Consider the following 21124-nt stretch of genomic DNA (forward strand, 5'->3'; position numbering starts at 1 on the left):
CCACCCGGTCCGTATAAATTACGTTAAGAGCGGGAAATCGGCTCCCATTTTTTCTTCAGCGAGCTAATATAGCACTGTCAGAAGAACAAAGAAGATAAATTGTGTAAATGACCAACCTTTGTGAAGGATGCTTGGCCCGGCAGTCGACCTCCGGTCGTCCGGTGAGTTCTCCTCCCCGAGGAGAAGATGACAGCAGTCTTATTCCAAGGTAAGCGTCGGGGAACATTTCCCAGTGACAGGTCACTACACGCTGGACAACGCCATCTTGTGTTTTTTCCTCTTATCGCCGACCCTCGGGGCGAACCGGATGGTTCCTCCGGGGCAAGGCATGCTCAGCTGCAGCCCCCACTGCTCATTCCCTCCTGGGGAGCGTAGTGTAGGTGGAGGGGGGCTGAGTGAATGCTCACCCCATCCCACCTCGTTTCGCATCGGCGACCACACCGCTCCCGGCCGACAGCGCCCTCAGGGGTTGCCCGGCGGAACCCAGGAGGAGGCTGACATAAGGGACCCCTTTTTTCTACGTCCCTCGCCTTTTTTCCCGCCAGTTCGGATGATCGGCGGAAAGGCTGTTTTTCACTGGGCTCCACTGTGGCTCACCGTCTTGATCCATACGGCCTCACGTTCCAACAGGACGTTCGACGGGCGAGGCCGCAGACGGTTCTTTCCTGGTAGATTAGAGGAGTCGGTCCCCAGTCCGCTCCCATCACCAGAGTTGAGGGATTCACCGAGCGGGGCTATTCCTCGGTAACCCCCCCCTGGAGCCAAGCCTCGCAGAAGCTTCCGGAGCGAAGCTGCCCAGGTCGGAGCAGCGTCCCGTCCCTCCGGAGGAACCAGACGGCGACCACGCTCTCCAATCGAGCCCACCGACGTGTTTTCAGGCAGCCGCAGCTAGCAACAACGTGCGCTGCTAGCATATAGCATGTCCAAGGGATTGAAGGCCGCAGACCTGCCTTGGAGACGAAGAACTCCCTCTGTAAGGCAGCTGACGCCAGCTCAACATGTGTGCCTCTCCCACGGTTTGCCTGTCGAGGACTGCAGCGCGGATGACGATGATCCAACGATCCACCTGGCTTCGTTACTCCCCTCGCTGCCGGAGAATCTGCACAAGACCTGATGAAGCCATCGCGGACGCGCTGTTCAGAGCAGCTTCAAACCATGCTGGCGAAGTGAAACAGTCGGAGGAGGTGCCAGAGGCTGTGCGCCACCTCATCAAGCCGCGCGGCCCACCCCGTCCCCGCTGGAGGGACCGTCGCGAGCAAGCTTCGACTTTTCCACGGCCGCGGCTCTCGCTGAGTTCCACCACCAGCCCCGCCCGTCAGAATCCAGCCCTCTTCACTCCGGCAGCCTGCAGCTCAGCGTTTCCCCAGAGTTCGCCTGCAAGACAGCGCTCTGGGCAAACAATCGCAGAGCTCATGAGAGAGAAAGCTCTCAAAATGACGGTCTCCGGAGGGTGTGTGTAAAAGTGACACGAAAGTTGAAATAAATCATCATTAATGATCAAAGTGTCTGTTTTTTAGCCAGTCTGTAAGCCCGGATGAGCTCACAGCGGCCGCACACATAAGAGCCGGTGTCCTTTATAAGGCTTTTTAAACTCACCGCCGCTCCAAGACATTACTAGTCGCTTACAGGGCACGATGGTAAGTGAAAATAACTCGTTATAATCCCGGGCTGCACGTTTTTCACCCAAGCGATGTCAACTCGCACTCGTGGGATGAAACAGCCCCACACACGAGCCGGTGTCCTTAAATAAAGGGTTTTAAACTCACCGTCGCTCTAAGACATGACGAGTCGATCACAGAACAGCCTCCACACATGAGCCGGTGTCCTTAATTAAAGGTTTTTAAACTCACCGTCGCTCTAGACATGACGAGTCGATCACGGCACAACGGTAAGCGAAAATAACTCATTACCAACTAGAACTGCACGATCCTCACTCAAGCGGTGTCAACTCGCACTCGTGGGATGGAACAGCCTCCACATGAGCCGGTGTCCTTAAACAGGGTTTTAACTCACCGCCGCTCTTGACATGACGAGTCGATCACTAAGATGAACAGCCTCCATCCAACGGCGCTGCGTTGATGCTGGCGCACACACACAGCTGCCGGCGCTAACCAGCTCACATCGGTATAAATGTGGTCCGCAGGCTGGTTCGGGTGGGGGCCCTTCTCTCTCACAAGAAACGACACCCGTCTCGACGAATCAACGCGGGCAGCCGTCACCACCGCGTCTCAGCTTTCGGCAGCTCACCGCAGCTAAACGTGAAGCAGCTGAAGAACCCGGTAATGAGTCCCGCCTCCCTCCAGCGCGCGCCCCTCCAGCGAGAGCGGCGCGCGTCCCTCCAGAGAACAACGGGTGCTCCCGCGGGGCTAGCAGCCTTCACTCCAACAGCACGGCGTAAACGAAGTCACGCCCTCCGCCTTTTCAACGTTCACACAGCGACGTCAAACGCGCAGCCCCACCGCATCATCAGCTGTCACACGCTTCGCCTCAGCACAAGTCTCGCCCGGGATCACACAGAAAACATTCCCGCGACGCATGACAGCGGTTGAGGGGCGGACGGCTGACAGCCGTACAAAACATGACACATCACTTAACGCACGTTCACCCTACGAACGTTACGTAGAGTGGCTAAAACATGCTCGCCGTTTTTCAGATGGATGGACAAGGTTTTATGCAAATGGTACAAGTTACAGTTTGCAACCCGAACCCCTCCATTCAGAGGAGTTATAAAAAACGGCCCCGTCATCATCAGACTAAATCTCATCCCTAAATGCAGAAATCCAAGTGTTTTCTGATAAAAGTAATCTACAGAGTTCCCCAAGGGAGAGAAAACACAAGGTTTTTACTCACGGATCGGAGGGGTGAGACCGTTCTTGGATCTGTTGTTTAACATCCAGAGAACGCATACCGATCATCCTAACACAGAGACGAGAGTTTTTGTTTTACCTGGATGATCTGCTGCTCCTGTCAATTCAGACAGGAGGCGCTGATGCAGGATCAGGTGTTGACATCACACCTGTTAAATCTGGGCTTCGCCATAAATTGGAAGGAAGCTCGATTTTTCCGGCCCAGACATTGTTTCTGGGAGTGGAATTAAATTCAACCACCATGAAAACTCTTTTATCACAAACTAGATTCAACACTTTTTAAAAAGTCAACTCAGCCACGTAAGACCTGGCAAGTTATAACAGCTGTCTCCGTCATGAAGCTGTTGGAAATGATGTCACTCACACAGTGTTTTCCACTGGTTTGTTTCACATGAGACGCCTCCAGAGGTGTTTTGCACGTCTGCATGTGGATCCAGTAAAACAAACGACGGATGATTATTGTCCCTTCCTCTGTGGAAGCAGACCTCCGACTCTGGGGAAACACCTTGTTTTCTGTCAGAGGGAGTCCCCCTCAGCAGACCCACGTCACGGGTCAGTCTTCACGGACACGTTGCTGTCAGGCTGGGGGGGGGGGGGGGCCATGCCTATCTCAAGCAGTAGGGGCGCTGTGGCCCCACCACACATCAGCCCACATCAATGTTTTGGAGTGTCGCACAGTACTGAATGTGATTCAACACTTTGCTCCCGTGCTACAGAATCAACACGTGTTGATTCACACAGACAACATGATGACTGCTGCGTACATAACCATCAAGGGTGTGCGTTCAGCCCAGATGTTACACATTGTGCGAAAGCTACTGTGTTGGGTTAATCAAAACCTGCTCTTTATTAGAGCGGTTTACATATCCGGTGTTCTGAACAGAGGGGCAGATGTGACGTCCAGGGGCGGCCCACGTCACGTGGACCGGACCCTCCATCCAGACCTGATGTTTTTCAGACGCAGCAGAAGTTGGCAAAACAGCTGTGGACCTGTTTGCGACGCGAGAAGAACGCTCAGTGTCAACTATGGTTTTCCCTGAGCCCGCGAGACGACCCATCGCTGGGGGGGGGACGCATTTGCTCACAGCCGGTGGCCCAAAACGCTTTTATACGCGTTTCTTTTCCCCCACCTCCTCTGTTTTTTACGGTTCCTGAACCGAGTTCAGGAGGAGGGATTGACAGCTCTCCTGGTGGCTCCCGGCGTGTGAACGCACCATGGTTCCCAGGCCTGCAACGTCTGTTGTCGGGTCGTCGTGGAACTGTCGTGGAGGGAGGATGCTCTCCTTCAGGCAGGAGGAGCGACCAAGAGTTACCCAGAAATAGGTCAACACCTGTGGGTCTGACCGCTGAGCGGTCCCACTTAGAGGATGGGTCTCCCTCAGGAGATAGTGTGCACAATTCAAGATTCACGTGCTGCATCTACCACAGTTCTGTACACATCAAAGGGGACGGCTTTTCAGCGCTGGTGTACAGAGAAGGTTTAGGGGCCACCTCATGCCTTTTAGGCGGCGTGTTGTTTTTCTACAACAGCTGATGGATAGGGAGTTGGTTTTCAGTACGCTTTAACGTACGTTGCAGTCATCTATTCCTGCCACGAAGGTTTCGGAGACAGAACAGCTTTTAATCACCCGCTGATGAAGCGTTTTTCTAAAAGATGTTCAGAGACACAGGCCTGCTTCACGTCCACTTGCTCCACAGTGGGATTTAACGCTGGTCCTGCGAGCCCTGATCAAAGCTCCAATTGAGCCTCTGGATCAGGTTTCATTTAAATTCTTGTCTCTTTAAACAACCCTGCTGCTGGTTTTAACACCCGCTAAGAGGATAAGTAATTATCTGCCCTCTCTGTTGCTTCGTCATGCCTTAGAATTTAGGCTGACGGGCAGCTCAGCTGATTTAAGACCAACCCAGCTTTTATGCCTAAAACATCACGAGCTCTTTTAAATCAAGAGTGATATCGTTGGAGGGGTCTTTTCCCCACCACAGATCAGAAGAGGAAGCATCTTTTCATCTTCTCTGCCCGGTGCGGGCGTTGACGTGTTACATAACGCGCACAGCTGCAATGCGTTTCAAACTCAACAATTGTTTGTGCATTATAGAGATGCTTCTGCAGGTCGCCGTTATCCATCCAGCGCTTGTCACACTGGCTGTGTGAGGCCTTTTCTGAAGCCTACAGAGCATCAGATTTAGGGCCTCCTGTCAACCTCTAAGCACACTCCACCAGGGGTATCGCATCTTCGACTGCTCTGCATAATGGTATGTCAATGCAGGACATTTGCACTGCGGCTGCATGGTCAACACCCTGCTCATTTATTCGCTTTTACCTACGTGATGTAACGGCTCGTTCCATGACACATTCTGTCCTTAGTGCTCTAACAGAATGAATGTTATTGTTCTCATGGAACTCTGTTTAAGCTCACTTCTGTCTGCATGCATTACAGTGTGAGATGTTGTTATCAGTCACAAGTCGTGTCTGTGATTTTGGTTTTATTGTCACTAATCAGTTCATGACTATTGTTACCAATCAGTTCATTTGATCAATAATCAATTCATGGACATTAATCTGTTTATACTGTTCAGCCATGAACCAGTTGGTTCATGCCCCCCCCCCCCCTCTTTTCAACTTCTTCTTCCCGTTGAAAGTTTTCCGGGGCATTCATGCTTGTCAGAACGCATAGTTACTCAACATGCGTCTGTGCATGGCACATAATTACGCGATGCGTAGTTATGCACACGGGGAGCTGAGTGACAAGACGTTTTTTGGGCAAGCTTCCGCTTCTTACTGTGTTCGAATGGACCCAGTGAGGCGAGGACCACATCCGCTTCGCCCTTAACCCATCAGCGACAGCCTTAAAGGGCGAAGCCTATATGAAATAGAACGTTGGTTACGTACTGTAACCCCAGATTCTATGAATATAGGCGTAGCCCTTTAAGCATCGGGCCTCACTGGCTCCTAAATGGCTGAAGAAAAAAGCTATTTTGGGAGCCGATTTCCCGCTCTTAACGTAATTTATACGGACCGGGTGGGGCCCACACAGCAGGTGGGCGTGGACTAAATTTTTTCAGTGCTTATGCTCTGCATAACGGGATAAACCCATCAGCGACAGCCTTAAAGGGCTATGCCTATATTCATAGAATCTGGGGTTACAGTACGTAACCAACGACTTATGGTTTCCAGTCAGTTCCATTTCCTCCTGCTTTGATTCAATTAAATTCAAATCAGTTTATTTATATAGTGCCAAGTCACAACATACTGTAAGTTATCTCAGTGCATTGAACTAAAACATTATCATACATTATAAATGATAATTAGTAAAGTTATCTATTTAAGGAAGGAAGGAAGCCAGCAGATTGCATTGAGTCTTCATTTCATCACAGTCTCCCATCCTGGGCTAGCACAAAGACAAAAGTGGAAAGGAAAAACTCCCTCATAATAGGAAGTAACCTCCAGCAGAACCAGGCTCAGGACAAGTGGCCATCTGCTTTGACCGGCTAACCCTTGACACCAGATCGATAGCACAAACCAATGAATCTTGGCTACATTTCTCTTGCTTCTGAAGAAAAACAAAGGTGTATGGCAGCAAAGGAATGCATATATTGCGGTAATACTGAACACTGTATCACAAATTGCCAAGCCCATTTAAAACATTATTCCCATCAGTAGTACAGGAGATACTGGTGGGCAGCTCTGCTGTTTGTCCTGGTTACTAGACTTGCTTTCTACCATTTGTGTTAGAGTGTTACCTGTTCTAGCCGTTGTAGACTGTGGTGCAAACCAGAAACTCCTGAGTATTGATTAGGCTACTCAGCTGCATTTACCATTGCAATAATAACTCACTCCAATTACTGTCATAATCTGTGGATATAGAAACTCACCATTGTCATCTCTCTACAGATTTTCTCCAAGCCCCTGGGAATCACTCCACTTACACGCCACTCACAAACAAATCATCTTTTTTCTTCTGCTTTAGGCTTTCCCCTATTCATGTCTTGCCACAACAAGTCATCCTCCTCCATTTCACCCTCTCCTCTGCACCCTCTTTCCTTATTCCATCTACATCCATACCTCTCTTCAGCCTGATCAAGAAAGCACATCAGCGAGACTACTTCCTCAGGTGGCTGAGACAAGCTGGTCTGGGAAGCTCAGTCCTCACCTCCTTCTACAGGTGTGCAGTGGAGAGCATCCTGTGCTCCAGCATCAACGTGTGGCATGGAGGCTGCACAGCTGCAGAAAGAAAAACTCTGCAGAGAGTGGTGAAGGATGCACAGAAGAGTGTTGGAGTCAGTCTCCCCACCATCACAGACATTTACACCTCCAGATGCAGGAAAAGGGCGATCTGCATCATGAAGGATCCCACTCACCCAGCACACACACTTTTTGCTCCGCTCCCCTCAGGAAGGAGGTTGAGGAGCATCAAGTGTAAAAAGTAGAACCACTAGGCTGAGGAACAGCTTCTACCCTGAAGCTGTTAGACTCATGAATCTCTAACCAGGACAATCACTGTGAAATATCACATCATGTTGCTGCTGATCTGTTTCATGTTGATGTGTTCACGCGTGCTCATCTGCTCACACAGACTCATGCTCATGTCCGTGCTGCTGTTCGACGTAATGTTTTTATGCTATTAGTGCTTAGTGTATTTTTAGTTAATGTTTTTCTTAGTTCATATCTTAGATGTTATAATTGTTTTTCTTTTACATTTTTATTGTTACTCACACACAACTAATACCTAGAATATTGGTATAGGGATGAATAGCATATTATAGAGGCTATACGTTAAATGCTAAATTTAGGAAATTTTTACTTTCCCAGAACTTGTCATCTTGAATGTTCAATCATCTTACTGAAGACAGTTACTCCTCTTTCATCAATTCACCTCTTTAATACAGTATATTATAAAAAAGTAAGGATCCACAAGAGAATATTATATTTATGTATCATCTGTGTAACAAATACATGTTTATTTGTGCAAGAAATGACCCAAATGAATAATGTATAATTTAAATAAACTTGGTCCTAAGGTGGTTCCTTGAGGAACTTCACATTTGGCTAAAACTGTAGAAAAGTCCGCCAAATTGATTGAACAACATGAGTCTGGAGGAAACTTAGAAAAAGCAATGTTTACCAGGGTGTATGATTCCAGTGCACCCTTTGAATATTACTTGATAAAATCTGATTATAGATATTGCATTTGTTTAAGTGTTAGTGTAGTATCACAGTTTGCTAATCTTTATGCCGGTGTAGAAAGTGATAAAATAATTTAGCTGTTACCTTATCTACCTCAGACATCTTCAGGTTTTCAAAGAAAAATTAATTTGTAAATATGCACGTTTTGAAAATAATTTTCATTGCCTAAATTCAGAATTTATTGAATTGTTTGTTATCTATCTAGAATCCCAAAATATTGTGTACAATTTATTAAAGTTGGAATGGTTATTTTTGTCCAATACAAAAAAAAAAAGAAAAAGATTTTAACAAGATTTCAACCTGTCAACATACCCTTCCTTGTGCCCCACCCACCAGAGAACATAACTGTTTCTATATAACAGGTAGATCCCAAATGAGTGAATACCAGGACAGCTCTTTATATTAATTATTGTTCATGATATACAACTGTTAATTTGCTTTTTCAGAAGCCATAATGTCTACACAAAAGTGGCCAGAGCAGGGTTGCGCACTTTTACACTTTCTGTTATTGGTGTCTTTCTCACAGTCTGAGGAGTCATTGTGCAAACAGAGAGGAGACCCTGAGATCCCTCAGCTCTCTAAGGATGGAGACATCATGTTAGGAGGAATCTTCTACTTTCACAGCAGCTGGAAGAACAGAGAGAACACTTACACTCAAAAACCCCTGCCACTAGAATGCATCAGGTAAAGTATACCACAAAATCTGTTTTGCAGAGTGTCAGTAAAATAAAGGAACATTTTCATTTGGTTTAATACAGCTTTTGTTTGAAAAAATGAACCAGGTCAATTAACTACTGTTTTAATTTTGTTTGAACAAGTTTGAATTTCAGAGAGTTTCAGTTTGCTCAAGCCATGCGTTTTGCCATTGAGGAAATTAACAACAGTACAGAGCTACTTCCAGGCATTTCTTTGGGATATGATATTTATGATACGTGTGGTTCCATTGTGAGAAGCTTAAAAGTTGCCCTTGCCTTGAACAACAATGACAATGTGTCTTCAAGTTTTGAGAATCTATGTACCAGATCTGTTAAAGTGCAGGCCATAATAGGAGAAACCTCGTCCTCTCCCAGCACAGCAATAGCTACACTTCTTGGACCATTTCATATCCCACTGGTGAGTAAATTTGATAAAATGTGTAACAATCTGACAATTTTTCAGCAAGTCTGATCATATGTGACTTGGAAATGTTAGATTATTATCATGTTTTACAATTCTGACATTTTTAGTGTGCTTTAGGAAATTTAGCTTTTTGATGTATTAAAAAAAAATATATATATATATTTTTGTTTCAGATCAGCCATTTTGCAACATGTGCTTGTCTCAGTGACAAATCTAGGTACCAATCTTTTCTCAGAACCATTCCCAGTGACTACTATCAGAGCAGAGCTCTGGCTCATTTGGTCAAACACTTTGGTTGGACCTGGGTTGGAGCTGTTAGAACCAATGATGATTATGGCAACAATGGCATGGCAACATTTACAGAAACTGCAGAACAGCTGGGCATCTGTCTGGAATATTCTGTCCCTTTCTTTAGAACTGATTCATCTGAAAAAATACAAAAGATAATTGACATTATAAAAGCTTCTACTTCTAAGGTTATTGTTGCTTTTCTTTCTCACCGTGACATGGAAGTGCTTTTACATGAGCTCTCTCTACATAACTTGACAGGATATCAGTGGGTCGGCAGTGAGTCATGGATATTTGATTCTCAAATTGCAGAAAATGATAAAAATCGTATCCTGGATGGAGCTATAGGACTTTCTATCCCAAAAGCAAATATCAGTGGTCTTAAAGAGTTTATGCTGAATGTGAAGTCACTTAACTTATCAAATAATTACTTTTTTACTGAATTTTGGGAGGCATTATTCAGCTGTAAGTTCAAGCAGTCACAATCAGAAGAAATTCAGAGAGAATGTACTGGACATGAGGATCTGACTGGAGTGGAAAACAGCTTCACTGACATGTCCCTCATGCCCATTTTTAACAATATTTACAAAGGAGTGTATTCAGTGGCTCATGCTCTGCACAATATATTCAGTTGTAATGACAAATGTAACAATAGTGTTCACCTAGAGCCACTTACAGTAAGTTTTAAAACAAACAAAATTCCTTATGTTCCAACATCTCCAAAAAATGTATTCAATTTTAACCACGATCCTTAAAATTATCTAACATTACACTTAAGTGATAATTACCCCTTTTCTTAGATCTTGCAGCAGATTCAAAAGATACACTTTAAAACCAAAGAAGGAGAGAAAGTTTACTTTAATCAAAATGGAGATCCAGATGCAAAATATGAGATTATCAACTGGCAGCCTAGAGACAATGATGTTGTGGACTTTGTCACTGTTGGTCTTTATGATACATCATTACCTGAAGACAAACAGCTAAATCTACAAAACAAGACGTTCATCTGGGCACAGAATTCAAAACAGGTGAAATCTATTTCTGATTCATTCAGTTTACTTTTTTTAAGAGACTAAATAATTAATGCTGATGTTGCTGTGCAGGTTCCTGTGTCAGTTTGCAGTGAGAAGTGTCCTCTAGGAACACATAAGGTTCTCCAGAAAGGAAAACCTGTTTGCTGCTGTGATTGTGTAAGATGTACAGAGGGAGAAATTAGCAACATAACAGGTACTGACTGTTCATTTATTAGAATATTTTAAGGTTTTGTTTAACTGAAAGATTTGAAGTCTTATAAAAATAATATATGTTGTATTATTTCCAAAGTAAGTTTTGAATTACAATATATGGGTTAGGTGCTCAAATTAGTTGAAGTCAGGCCTCTGAACAGGCAATTCATAATCTTCCATACTAATCTGCACAAGTACTCCAGTTTGGGTACTTGCTGATACTGAATACTGATAATGAGTAGTTAATGGGTTGTACTTAAACATTACACAATGTGTATTAAAATACTTTTATTAAGAGCACAGCAAAGAGCTTTCACCCCTATGATCACCTGTTTTGATCGTAATATATTTCTAAACTATGGACTTTTTTTTTTTTTTTTACTTTTTGTTCTTAGTTACTTGCAAAGTGGAAGAGGAAATGATGTCAGCAAGAATAAATGTAGTATTAGTTTGAAGTGTCAGGGTGTTTTTTATGAGTACAAGTATGAGTACACGAGGCTGAAACACATGGTATCAACAATTAACAGATGCAGTTGCATACTTTTGTCCACATTTTGTATCTTCAGTTTATTTAATTGTAACCACAACTAAAATACGAGAGTTGGATCTGAGTGAGACGCTGTGTTCACCATGAATGTTCACTGGAATTTTCATTTTGTCATTCAAAATCTTAGTCCCTCATTTATTGCGGTGATCCGTACACTAGTTTAGTACCGCAGGTACTAAATAATAATTAAAAAAATTAAATTAAATTAAAATTCCATGCCAATCGTGTGGCTCATCCATCATTCCACCAATTGTGTGTCATCATGTCCAATCTTATTATGATAAACTGCAATAGAACGAGTCCGCGATAAACGAACCGCAAAGTAGTGAGGGACTACTGTATAGTTACAACACACAATTTTCTTGAAAAAATATTCAAAAAGCATTCTATAAACTTATTGCAAGAAATTGGTCATTCGGTTTGTTATTTTTGTTAGCTCATTCATCTACTTCTTGCAGCAGGTCAGACCATTAGCATTGCTACCAATCAACATAAAGACCTTACATATTTTGTATATGAATGTTTCTGTGCAGTGCCCTGAGATGATTTCTGTTGTGACTTGGCGCTATATAACTAAACTGAACTGACTTGAATTGAAAGACCTGCACAGCCAAAATTTAAACCATTGTGCAAGTTGCATGTGCAAGCTATAAATATATGTTTTCTTCAAATAATCTGAAGTTATTGCAATTACAATTTTGTACAAATAAAAAGAAATGAGACTGATCTAAAATAAATCATTTATTTGCAGATGCTATCACCTGTGTGAGATGTCCCCCTGATTCCTGGTCAAATGACAAAAGAGATGCCTGTGTAACAAAAGAGGATGAGTTTTTGTCATATGAAGAAATTATGGGAATACTTCTCACCACAGCCTCATTATTTGGAACATGTCTGACTACTGCTGTAGGTGTCATTTTCTTCAGATACAGGAAAACTCCTCTTGTAAGGGCAAACAACTCTGAGTTGAGCTTCCTGCTGCTTTTCTCTTTGACTTTGTGTTTTCTCTGCTCCCTGACTTTTATTGGACGTCCCTCTGAGTGGTCCTGTATGCTCCGACATGTAGCTTTTGGCATCACTTTCGTTCTCTGCATCTCCTGTATTCTTGGGAAAACAATGGTGGTTTTAATGGCATTTAAAGCTACACTTCCAGGCAGCAACATGATGAAATTGTTTGGGCCTACACAACAGAGACTCAGTGTTCTAAGTTTTACTCTTATACAAGTTATCATCTGTATCCTCTGGTTAACAATTTCCCCTCCATTTCCATCCAAGAACTTTAAAGAATTTAAAGATAAAATCATCCTGGAGTGTGCTCTAGGTTCAGCTGTAGGCTTCTGGTCTGTCCTTGGGTACATTGGACTTCTTGCCATATTGTGTTTTATTTGTGCTTTTCTGGCTCGAAAACTGCCTGATAATTTTAATGAAGCAAAATTTATCACCTTCAGCATGCTGATATTCTGTGTAGTATGGATAGCTTTTATCCCAGCATATGTCAGCTCTCCTGGAAAGTTCAGTGTTGCTGTAGAAATATTTGCCATTCTTGCTTCTAGTTTTGGTCTGCTGTTATGTATCTTCATTCCAAAATGTTACATTGTGTTGATGAAACCTGAAAAGAATACAAAAAAGAACATGATGGCAAATGCAGCACAACATTCTTTAAAAAAAAGCATTGTGATACAAAAATATTTTAAATAGTATATTGTAATATATTGATTTTGTAACTACTTAGTAATCTTTAGCTTGTCTTGTTTTAATAAACAATTTTGTCTGGTTGAGTGTCAAGCACTGGCTGCGACTTTCTGTTCATACCGTGAAGGTTTATTTCTCTCAAATGTGTTTGGTCTCACAGAAGATTGCTTAATGACTGGATCCTGCATTGTGCAAAATCTAAGGATCCTGCAAAAAAAAAAAAAAAAAAAAAAAAATTCAAAGAAAACTGGCTCTTGAATTGGTTGAATTCTGAGTTACCTACTTTAAAACAGACATATGTAAAGCTAGAAAGAAAATTGCACTCCACCAACATGGAAGAATTGCATTTAACTTGGATAGACTTGGATAGCTTGCTAACATATAAGAAAGTCCTCTGTAAATCTAGAACTGTATATTATTAATCTTTAATAGATGAAAATAAAATAACTCAAGGTTTATGCTTAGTACTATAACTAGACTATTGAAAAAAAGTCCTATCTTTATTGAGCCATGTACCCATACAGTTATAAGCAGCAATGACTTCATGGGATTCTAAGTAAAATTATTTTGATTAGAGAGAAAATTAATTCAGTTTATTTATATAGCACCAAGTCACAGCAGACGTTATCTCAGATCACTGAAAAAACAAACAAACAAACAAACAAACAAAAAAACATTCATATACATTATAAATGTAATTTAGTAAAGTTATCTATCTAAGGAAGGAGATTGTGTTGAGTCTTCATTTCATCACAGTCTCCCATACAGAGCAAGCACAAAGGCAACAGTGGAAAGTATGAAATTCATACCTTCATTCCTACCATTGCCTCTGTCAAAAATAATAGCTTTATCCAAACCATCAGCATGTCTGCTACAGTAGATCCCCTGCCAACCAGACTGTTTAAAGAGGTAATTCCCCTAATTAATACCCCTATTTTGGATCTGTTTAATTTGTTTCTAGTGAATATGTATGTACCACAGCACCTTCAGGTTGCTGTAATTAAACCTTTACTTAAGAAATCCGATCTTGATTCAGGAATTCTGGACAATTATAGAACTGTATCTAATCTGACATACATCTAAAAAATTCTGAAGAAAATAATTGCAGGCCAGTTGCGTGAACATCTGCAAAGAAATAATCTGTTTGAGGAGTTTCAGTCAGGGTTTAGAGCTCATCATAGCACAGAAACAGCACTGGTGAAAGTTACTAATGATATTCTCATGGCCTCTGAAAATGGACTTGTGTCTATACTGGTCCTGTTAGACCTCAGTGCTGCATTTGATACTGTTGATTACAATATTCTAATACAAGCTCGCTGTGTGGACTATTTACAATTTTCTATATTTATGCATATAAATGACCTAAAACATAATCAGATTTTCACAAAAGCCCTAAAAGTAGATAACGAGAATTCATTTAAAGAAATGAGACAAAAATATTATACTTGGCCATTTATTTTTTGAGGGAAATGATCCAATATTACATATTTGTGAGTGTCAAAAGTATGTGAACCTCTAGGATTAGCAGTTAATTTGAAAAAGAAATTAGTCAGTTGCTTTCTATCAACAGGATGACGATCATGTGTGAGTGGGCACCCTGTTTGATTTAAAGAACAGGGATCTATCAAAGACTGCTCTTCACAACACAGACATTGGCATTTAACACAGTGCAATCTCATTTGGTATTTATTTGTTTCTGATTGTGTTCATGCCTTTTGCTTTTACTCCCTGACATTTAACTCAGGGTGATTTGATTTAGTATTTCATTATCGCTAATTATATTTTGTGTTTTTATGCTTTTATTCCTGATGCTGTAATATCTTTTTATTAATATTTGATGCTGTGATCTGTTTTGTTAAGCACTTTGATAACAGTCACTGTTTTAAATGTGCTATATAAATAAATTTGACTTGATTTGACTTTGGATCCTCTGTGCATATGTAGCCTTGGCCCTCAATACTAGCAACCAGATCGATCCTTGTCCTTCTCAGCTCCTGTGAGTTTACAGACCTGAAGGCAGTGTTCCTGACTTCCAGTAGGGTGCAAACCTCTGCATTCAACCTGTTCGGGTAACTCTTAACATATCTGATGGTGGTGACGTCATCTGCACATTTACTAATGTACCCCAGAACTGAGGATGTGTATTGCACCAGGTCTAGTGTCCCCCCATGTTCAGCAGCTTCTCTGAAGACCTGCCAGTCTGTGTCTTTGAAAGTCTTTCAGTGTGGGGACACTATTCTGGATCCAAGAGTTAACTTTGTTTTGTACCCGTCTGGAGCGTCTCAGCAGGGGCAGGTAAGCATCAGCCAAGAAGATTGAGACGTGATCAAAGAATCCTAGGTGGGGGTAGGGTTTGGCTTTGTATGCACCTTTAACATTTGTGTAAACATGGTCCAGCATGTTGTTTCCACGTGTTGGTATGGCCACATGCTAGCAAATTCTTGGAGTCAGAGTCTCTTTATTGTCGTTCACACCCCATGTGGTACATGTAGTGAAACTAAATTATGTACAAAGTACACAGGGTCCCAGTTACATCCAACAATAAAATGTAAAAGAAAAACAGTCAAAAGATCTAAGATTTGAACTAAGAAAAACATCAACTAAAATATGATAAACACTAATAGTATAAAAATAATAAAAACAATACCCCAAACATCAGCACAGACATGAGTCTGTGTGAGCAGATGAGTACAAATGAACACAGCAACATGAAAAAGATCAGTAGCAACATGATTTTTCACAATGATTATCCTGGTTAGAGATTCATGAGTCTAACAGCCTCAGGGTAGAATTTGTTTCTCAGTCTAGTGGTTCTACATTCAATGCTCCTTAACCTCCTTCCTGAGGGGAGCGGGTCAAAAAGTATGTGTGCTGGGTGAGTGGGGTCCTTCATGATGCAGGTGGTCCTCTTCTTGCATCTGGAGGTGTAGATGTTTGTGATGGTGGGGAGGTTGACTCAAACAGACTTCTGTGCAGCCTTCACCTTCTCTCTGCAAAGCTATCAGGGATGAGGGCTACTGGCCTATAATCATTTAGACCAGTCACTGTAGAGCTCTTTGGGACTGGGATGATGAAGTTGGCAGTCTTCAGGCAGGTGGGAACTGTGGGAACTTGGGAGGCATTTTTTTAGATTTATATGATTAAAGTTACCAGCCACTACATAAAGAGCCTCAGGGTGTTTGCTTTGTAGCGAGCTGAAAAGATCATGAAGCTCCTGCAGAGCGTTGGTAGTATTAGCATCCAAAGCTATGTAAACAACTGTTATGAAGGCCACTGTGAACTTGTGGTGTAGATGATGTGGTCGACATTTCACTGTTAGCTGCTCCAAAACCTTGGAGCAATGACGGTTTATCAGAGTACAGATTGTGCACCAACTTTTACTCACATAAATGCATACTCCACCTCCCCTCGATTTCCCTGTTAGCTCACTGCAGAGATCCGATCGAAAAAAGAGTCTGTCATCTAGCTGGAAGGCCGAGTCTGTCATCTCACTGTTAATCCATGATTATTTAAGGCAAAGCACCAAACATGTCCTCATCTCCTCTGAGGCACCCACTCTCAGACAAAGCAAATACATCTTGTTGTCCATTGAGAAGATGTTTGACAAAAAGAGGGAGGACATAAAGAGAGGTTAGGATGCATTTAATACTTTTTAAGTTTGTTTAGCTTAAACCTATTCAGAGCATGCATTGTTCTATAGCACTTCTGATTAGGTTCTTACTCACCTGTGAGATATGTCTTCCTGAATAGTGGTCAAATGAGAGAAGAGATGCCTGTGTAACTAAAGAGGCAGTTTCTATTCATCCATCCATCATCTGTACCTGCTTCGTCCTTTTCGGGTTACTGAGGTCACTGGGGCCCATGTCCAGCTATCACTGTGCGAGAGGCAGGTGTAGTGTGTCAAGGTCAGCTTTGCTGTACCTTCACTACAATATATTTTAAATAACGGGTTCTCTCTTTTTCGAGCTAATTACAGCCATGTGACCGAGGTAACTATGCATAGGTTGTTTAATCAGTGACATGAGACGTTAATTTTCTTTGACCCATCAGAATCAATGCGGTCATTTATTGAATAGAATCAAAATTTAACATCAAAACATTGTACACTTGATTAGCTGATCTGGTTCTGATTAATAAAACTTGGCACGTTTTACTTAATAAAAACAACAGACATTTCTGAAGGCCTCTAGATTAATTACTGGCAAAATAGAAGAGTTTAAAGATGGGAAAATGGAGGAGTTTAAATGGAGAGAAAAAGATGGATAAAGGGAGTGTCTGTTCGGACCAGGATGGCACGCTCCTTTCAATACCAGCTCACCTCCGGTACACTTGGCGCGTCACGACTCATTACCTTTGCCGGGATACCTCCGCTCAGGAACAGGAGTCCATTTCAATGCGACCTTTCAGCGTCTCTGGTAAGTATGGCTGGCCACCGTCAGAAGTCGTGTCCCTTACTCCGTTCAACAAACAGGCTCAGCTCCCTTCGAAGTTGTAGGGCATTTATGCCCAGGTGGACTCACAACAAGCATCTGTGAATCCGTTCAGAGTTTCCACTCAGATGGGGAAGACTCCATAGTCTCAACTCGACTCACAAGACTGAAGAACTCAGCACTGACTCCAGAACTGAACAGTTCCAGGAAGTGTCGACTTTTAAAGAGTTATCACTTCCGGTCATTTTAGTACTTCCTGATTGGTTGAAGCAACTAACAGGGGGTGGTTCTAGTGATGTCAGAGGGTCATTACAAGTCAAGAAAACAGCAGGAATGTTTTAGAAATGTCCCTTACAGACAGAAGACATGTTATGTCGAAGTGGGAGGAAGAGAGGCCAGTAGCCTCTTGTTTACCGTCTACTAGGTTTAAAAATGTGACACTTCGTTCCAATAACTTCTTTTCTGACTTTCGACCAACATCATTACTTCTCACTTATACAGAAGATCAAAAATGCATGCTTACTTTGTAAAATAGACATTTTAACTTGATTTCTAATTTAAATGAGCATTAAAAAATCATTAATACTGTTTCACAGTTGATTTAAAATGAGTGGTTCACTTCAACATTTAGAAATGGTATGAACTAAACACACTTTTGATTTATCAAGATATTGTAAAATAGTGATGATAATATAAAAGAAGAGTGTTCTTTCAATTGATTACTTCAGGATACAATTAGACAGTCTCTGGATGAGCTAATTTGTATTTCTGGGTTCAAATCAATGAAATAACAGTTGTCCCATGGAGGTCCTCAGAGGCAGGTTTTGGTCGGAGGCCGAGTTCACTACACAGGGTACACCCTGGACAGGTCGCAAGTCCATCAGAGGACCAAATAGAAATAAATGAGACAAACAGCCATTCACTCTCTCACTCACACCTAGGGAAAATTTAGAGTTGCCATCCATCCATCCATCCATTTTCTTTACCCGCTTGTTCCATTTTGGGTCACGGGGGTCGCCGGTGCCCATGTCCAGCAATCACTGTGCGAGGGGCGGGGTACACCCTGGACGGGTCACAAGTCCATCACAGGGCCACATAGAGACAAACGAGACAAACAACCATTCACTTTCTCACTCACACCTATGGACAATTTAGAGTTACCAATCAGCCTAAAAGGCATGTTTTTGGTCTGTGGGAGGAAACTGGAGTACCCAGAGTACTCGGCGAAAACCCATGCATGCATGGAGAGAACATGCAAACTCCACCCAGAAAGGCCCCCGGACCAAGATTTGAACCAGAGTGACCTGCTCACTTAGAGGCAGCAGCTCTACCAACAGTGCCACTGTGCAGCTTCAGTTTCAGTCATATCAAGAAATTATGGGAATACTTCTTATCACAGCATCTTCATGTGGAACATGTATGACTGTTTTTGTATCTGTCATTTTCTCCATATACAAGACAATTCCTCTTGCCAGAGCAAACAACTCTGAGCTTTTGAAGTTCATGTCTTGCTGCTGCTGCTCTTAAGACACCAGAGAGCACCAGCATTCAACAAAGCTGAGAAGAATATGACTGATGAGACGCCTGGGGTATAAAGAGCAGCAGATTACTCTTTTTGATGTAGAACTTGCTATGGTAGTAGTGCTTCTAGCCTTTTACATTGTTGTTGTCTGAGAAAGATTGACCTGTCTGCCTTTGCCTTACAGCAAACTTTATCATGATCTACCTGAGTCTGGACCTTGCAGAAATAAATGCCTGGAATCCTTTGTTGTCTCCTCAGCTGCCTTCCCTTGCCTTCCTACAACACACACTACTACCTTTTCATAAAGTAAGGCCAAGACGTTCACATAAGCATACACCTCTCGGAAAATGTCAGCTAATCCCTATCCTTTTTTTCCCCCGGGGTTCCTGCGCACTGTAAATGAAATCACTTTAATATTATTCTTGGTCTTGGAGTTTTGTTCACCTCTCAGTCTCTGCTTTGGGGTGTCCATTAAACATAACAGAAATGCTCCAGCCAGACCCAGCAAATGACTGATGGTGAACAACTTCAACACTCATTCTCTTCTCAGATTAAACACATTGATAAACATGAGGACACCCTGCAGCAGATCCTCTTTTGACAGAAGACCAACCAGTCTAACATGGAGGAACTCGGAGGTATGATGTTGGCTATAAATCAGAAACATGCCTTACACCTACCTTCTACCTATTTTCTGGACAGTTGACCCCAAGTACTTGAAGTCCTGCACCTTTGTGACCTCTGCTTTTTGTAGCCTTACTGTTCCACCAGTATCTCTCATTCGCACACATGTACTTTGTATTACTGTCTTAATACGGTTGACCTTCATTCTTCTTTATTCAAAAGCATACCTCCACCTCTCTAAGTTCTCTTCCATCTGTTCCCTGTTCTCACCACAGATCACGTCATCTGCAAATATCATAGTCCATGGAGATTCCTACCTGACCACATCTGTTACTCTGCCCATCACCAGAACAAACAAGGAGGGGCTCAGAGACATTCCTTGATGCAATCCCACCTCCACCTTGAAGCTATATGTCACTCCTACAGCACATCTCACCACTGTCGGTACAAGTCCTTCTCGCACTCTTTAGTGTCTGGCCTCCCATACAACTCATCATATGTCTTTTTATTTGCCTTGTCTACCTCCCTCTGTGTTCTATGTTGCATAACCTTTTGTTCCTGTCTACTTTCTTCAGTCCATTCACTGTCATATTTCTTATTGGCCAACCATTTTCTTTGAATAGCTTTCCTGCACGTCAGTGTTCTACCGCAAGGCTTCATTATCAACTTTTCTCTGTTCACATGACACACCAGGTACCTTCCTACCTGTCTCTCTAAATACTGTTCCTATACTAGGCCAGTCATTTGAAAGTTCTTTCTTAAGAGCCTTCAGCTTTTTTCTGAACTATTTACAACATTCTTCTTTCCTCAACTACTACAACTTGGTCTTTGTCTCTGATTGTACTATTTTTCTCTTCTTCCAAACAACAGTCATTGTACACAATACCATCTGATGTTGTCTGATCACACTTTCCTCTGTCAGAAGCTTATAGCCCTCACTTTCACTCTCCCTCAGGTTCCCTCTTCTATACAGAATGTAGTCTACCTGTATATTCCTTCCTCCACTCTTATAGATCACTCTATGTTCCTCCCTCTTTTTTGAAAATGTGTTGACTACAGCCATTTCCATTCTTTTGACAAAATCCTTCCTCCCAGACCCAGACCCAGACCAGTGGTCATTCCATATGTTGAGGGAGTATCAGAGAAACTGAGACGTTTATTTTCTAAACATAACGTCCCAGTGGCTTTTAAACCCCAAAATACATTACGGCAAAGACTGGTTCATCCCAAAGATCCAGTCCCCCGGCACAAACAGAGCAATGTTGTGTATGCTGTTCAGTGTCAGGAGGGCTGTGATCAGTCTTACATCGGGGAAACAAAACAGCCACTGGCCAAAAGGATGGCCCAGCACAGAAGATCAACATCATCAGGCCAGGACTCTGCGGTCTACACTCATCTCCAGGCCAGATGTCACTCTTTCAGGGATGAAGATGTTCACATCCTGGACAGAGAGGAACGATGGTTTGAGAGAGGAGTAAAGCAGGCCATCTTTGTGAAAAGAAATCGTCCATCGTTAAACAGGGGTGGAGGCCTCCGGGTTCAACTGCCCCCCTCTTACAATGCTGTGATTGCTAGTATCACTCAGCCCTCTGTGAACAGTAAACAGCCATCAGTGTGCTAATGA

At 42.7% G+C, this 21124-nt stretch overlaps 2 protein-coding genes across 2 annotated transcripts in view; one reads left to right on the top strand and one right to left on the bottom strand.

The window, feature by feature from the left end:
• LOC119410653 (extracellular calcium-sensing receptor-like) overlaps positions 1–21124 on the bottom strand; it is a 97566-nt gene that overhangs the window by 2579 nt on the left and 73863 nt on the right. The gene's annotated exons all lie outside the window — the stretch shown is intronic.
• Positions 8567–19883, top strand: LOC119411465 (extracellular calcium-sensing receptor-like). The gene is made up of 7 exons (XM_037678417.1): positions 8567–8736; positions 8871–9165; positions 9345–10136; positions 10260–10487; positions 10563–10686; positions 11984–12906; positions 19776–19883. The coding sequence occupies exons 1-7, from the start codon at positions 8648–8650 to the stop codon at positions 19881–19883; spliced, it is 2559 nt and encodes an 852-aa protein (XP_037534345.1). The 5' UTR covers positions 8567–8647.

The sequence above is a fragment of the Nematolebias whitei genome, chromosome 6, assembly GCF_014905685.2.
Source record: "Nematolebias whitei isolate Nwh7 chromosome 6, NemWhi1, whole genome shotgun sequence".
NCBI classification, from domain to species: Eukaryota; Metazoa; Chordata; class Actinopteri; order Cyprinodontiformes; family Rivulidae; genus Nematolebias; species Nematolebias whitei.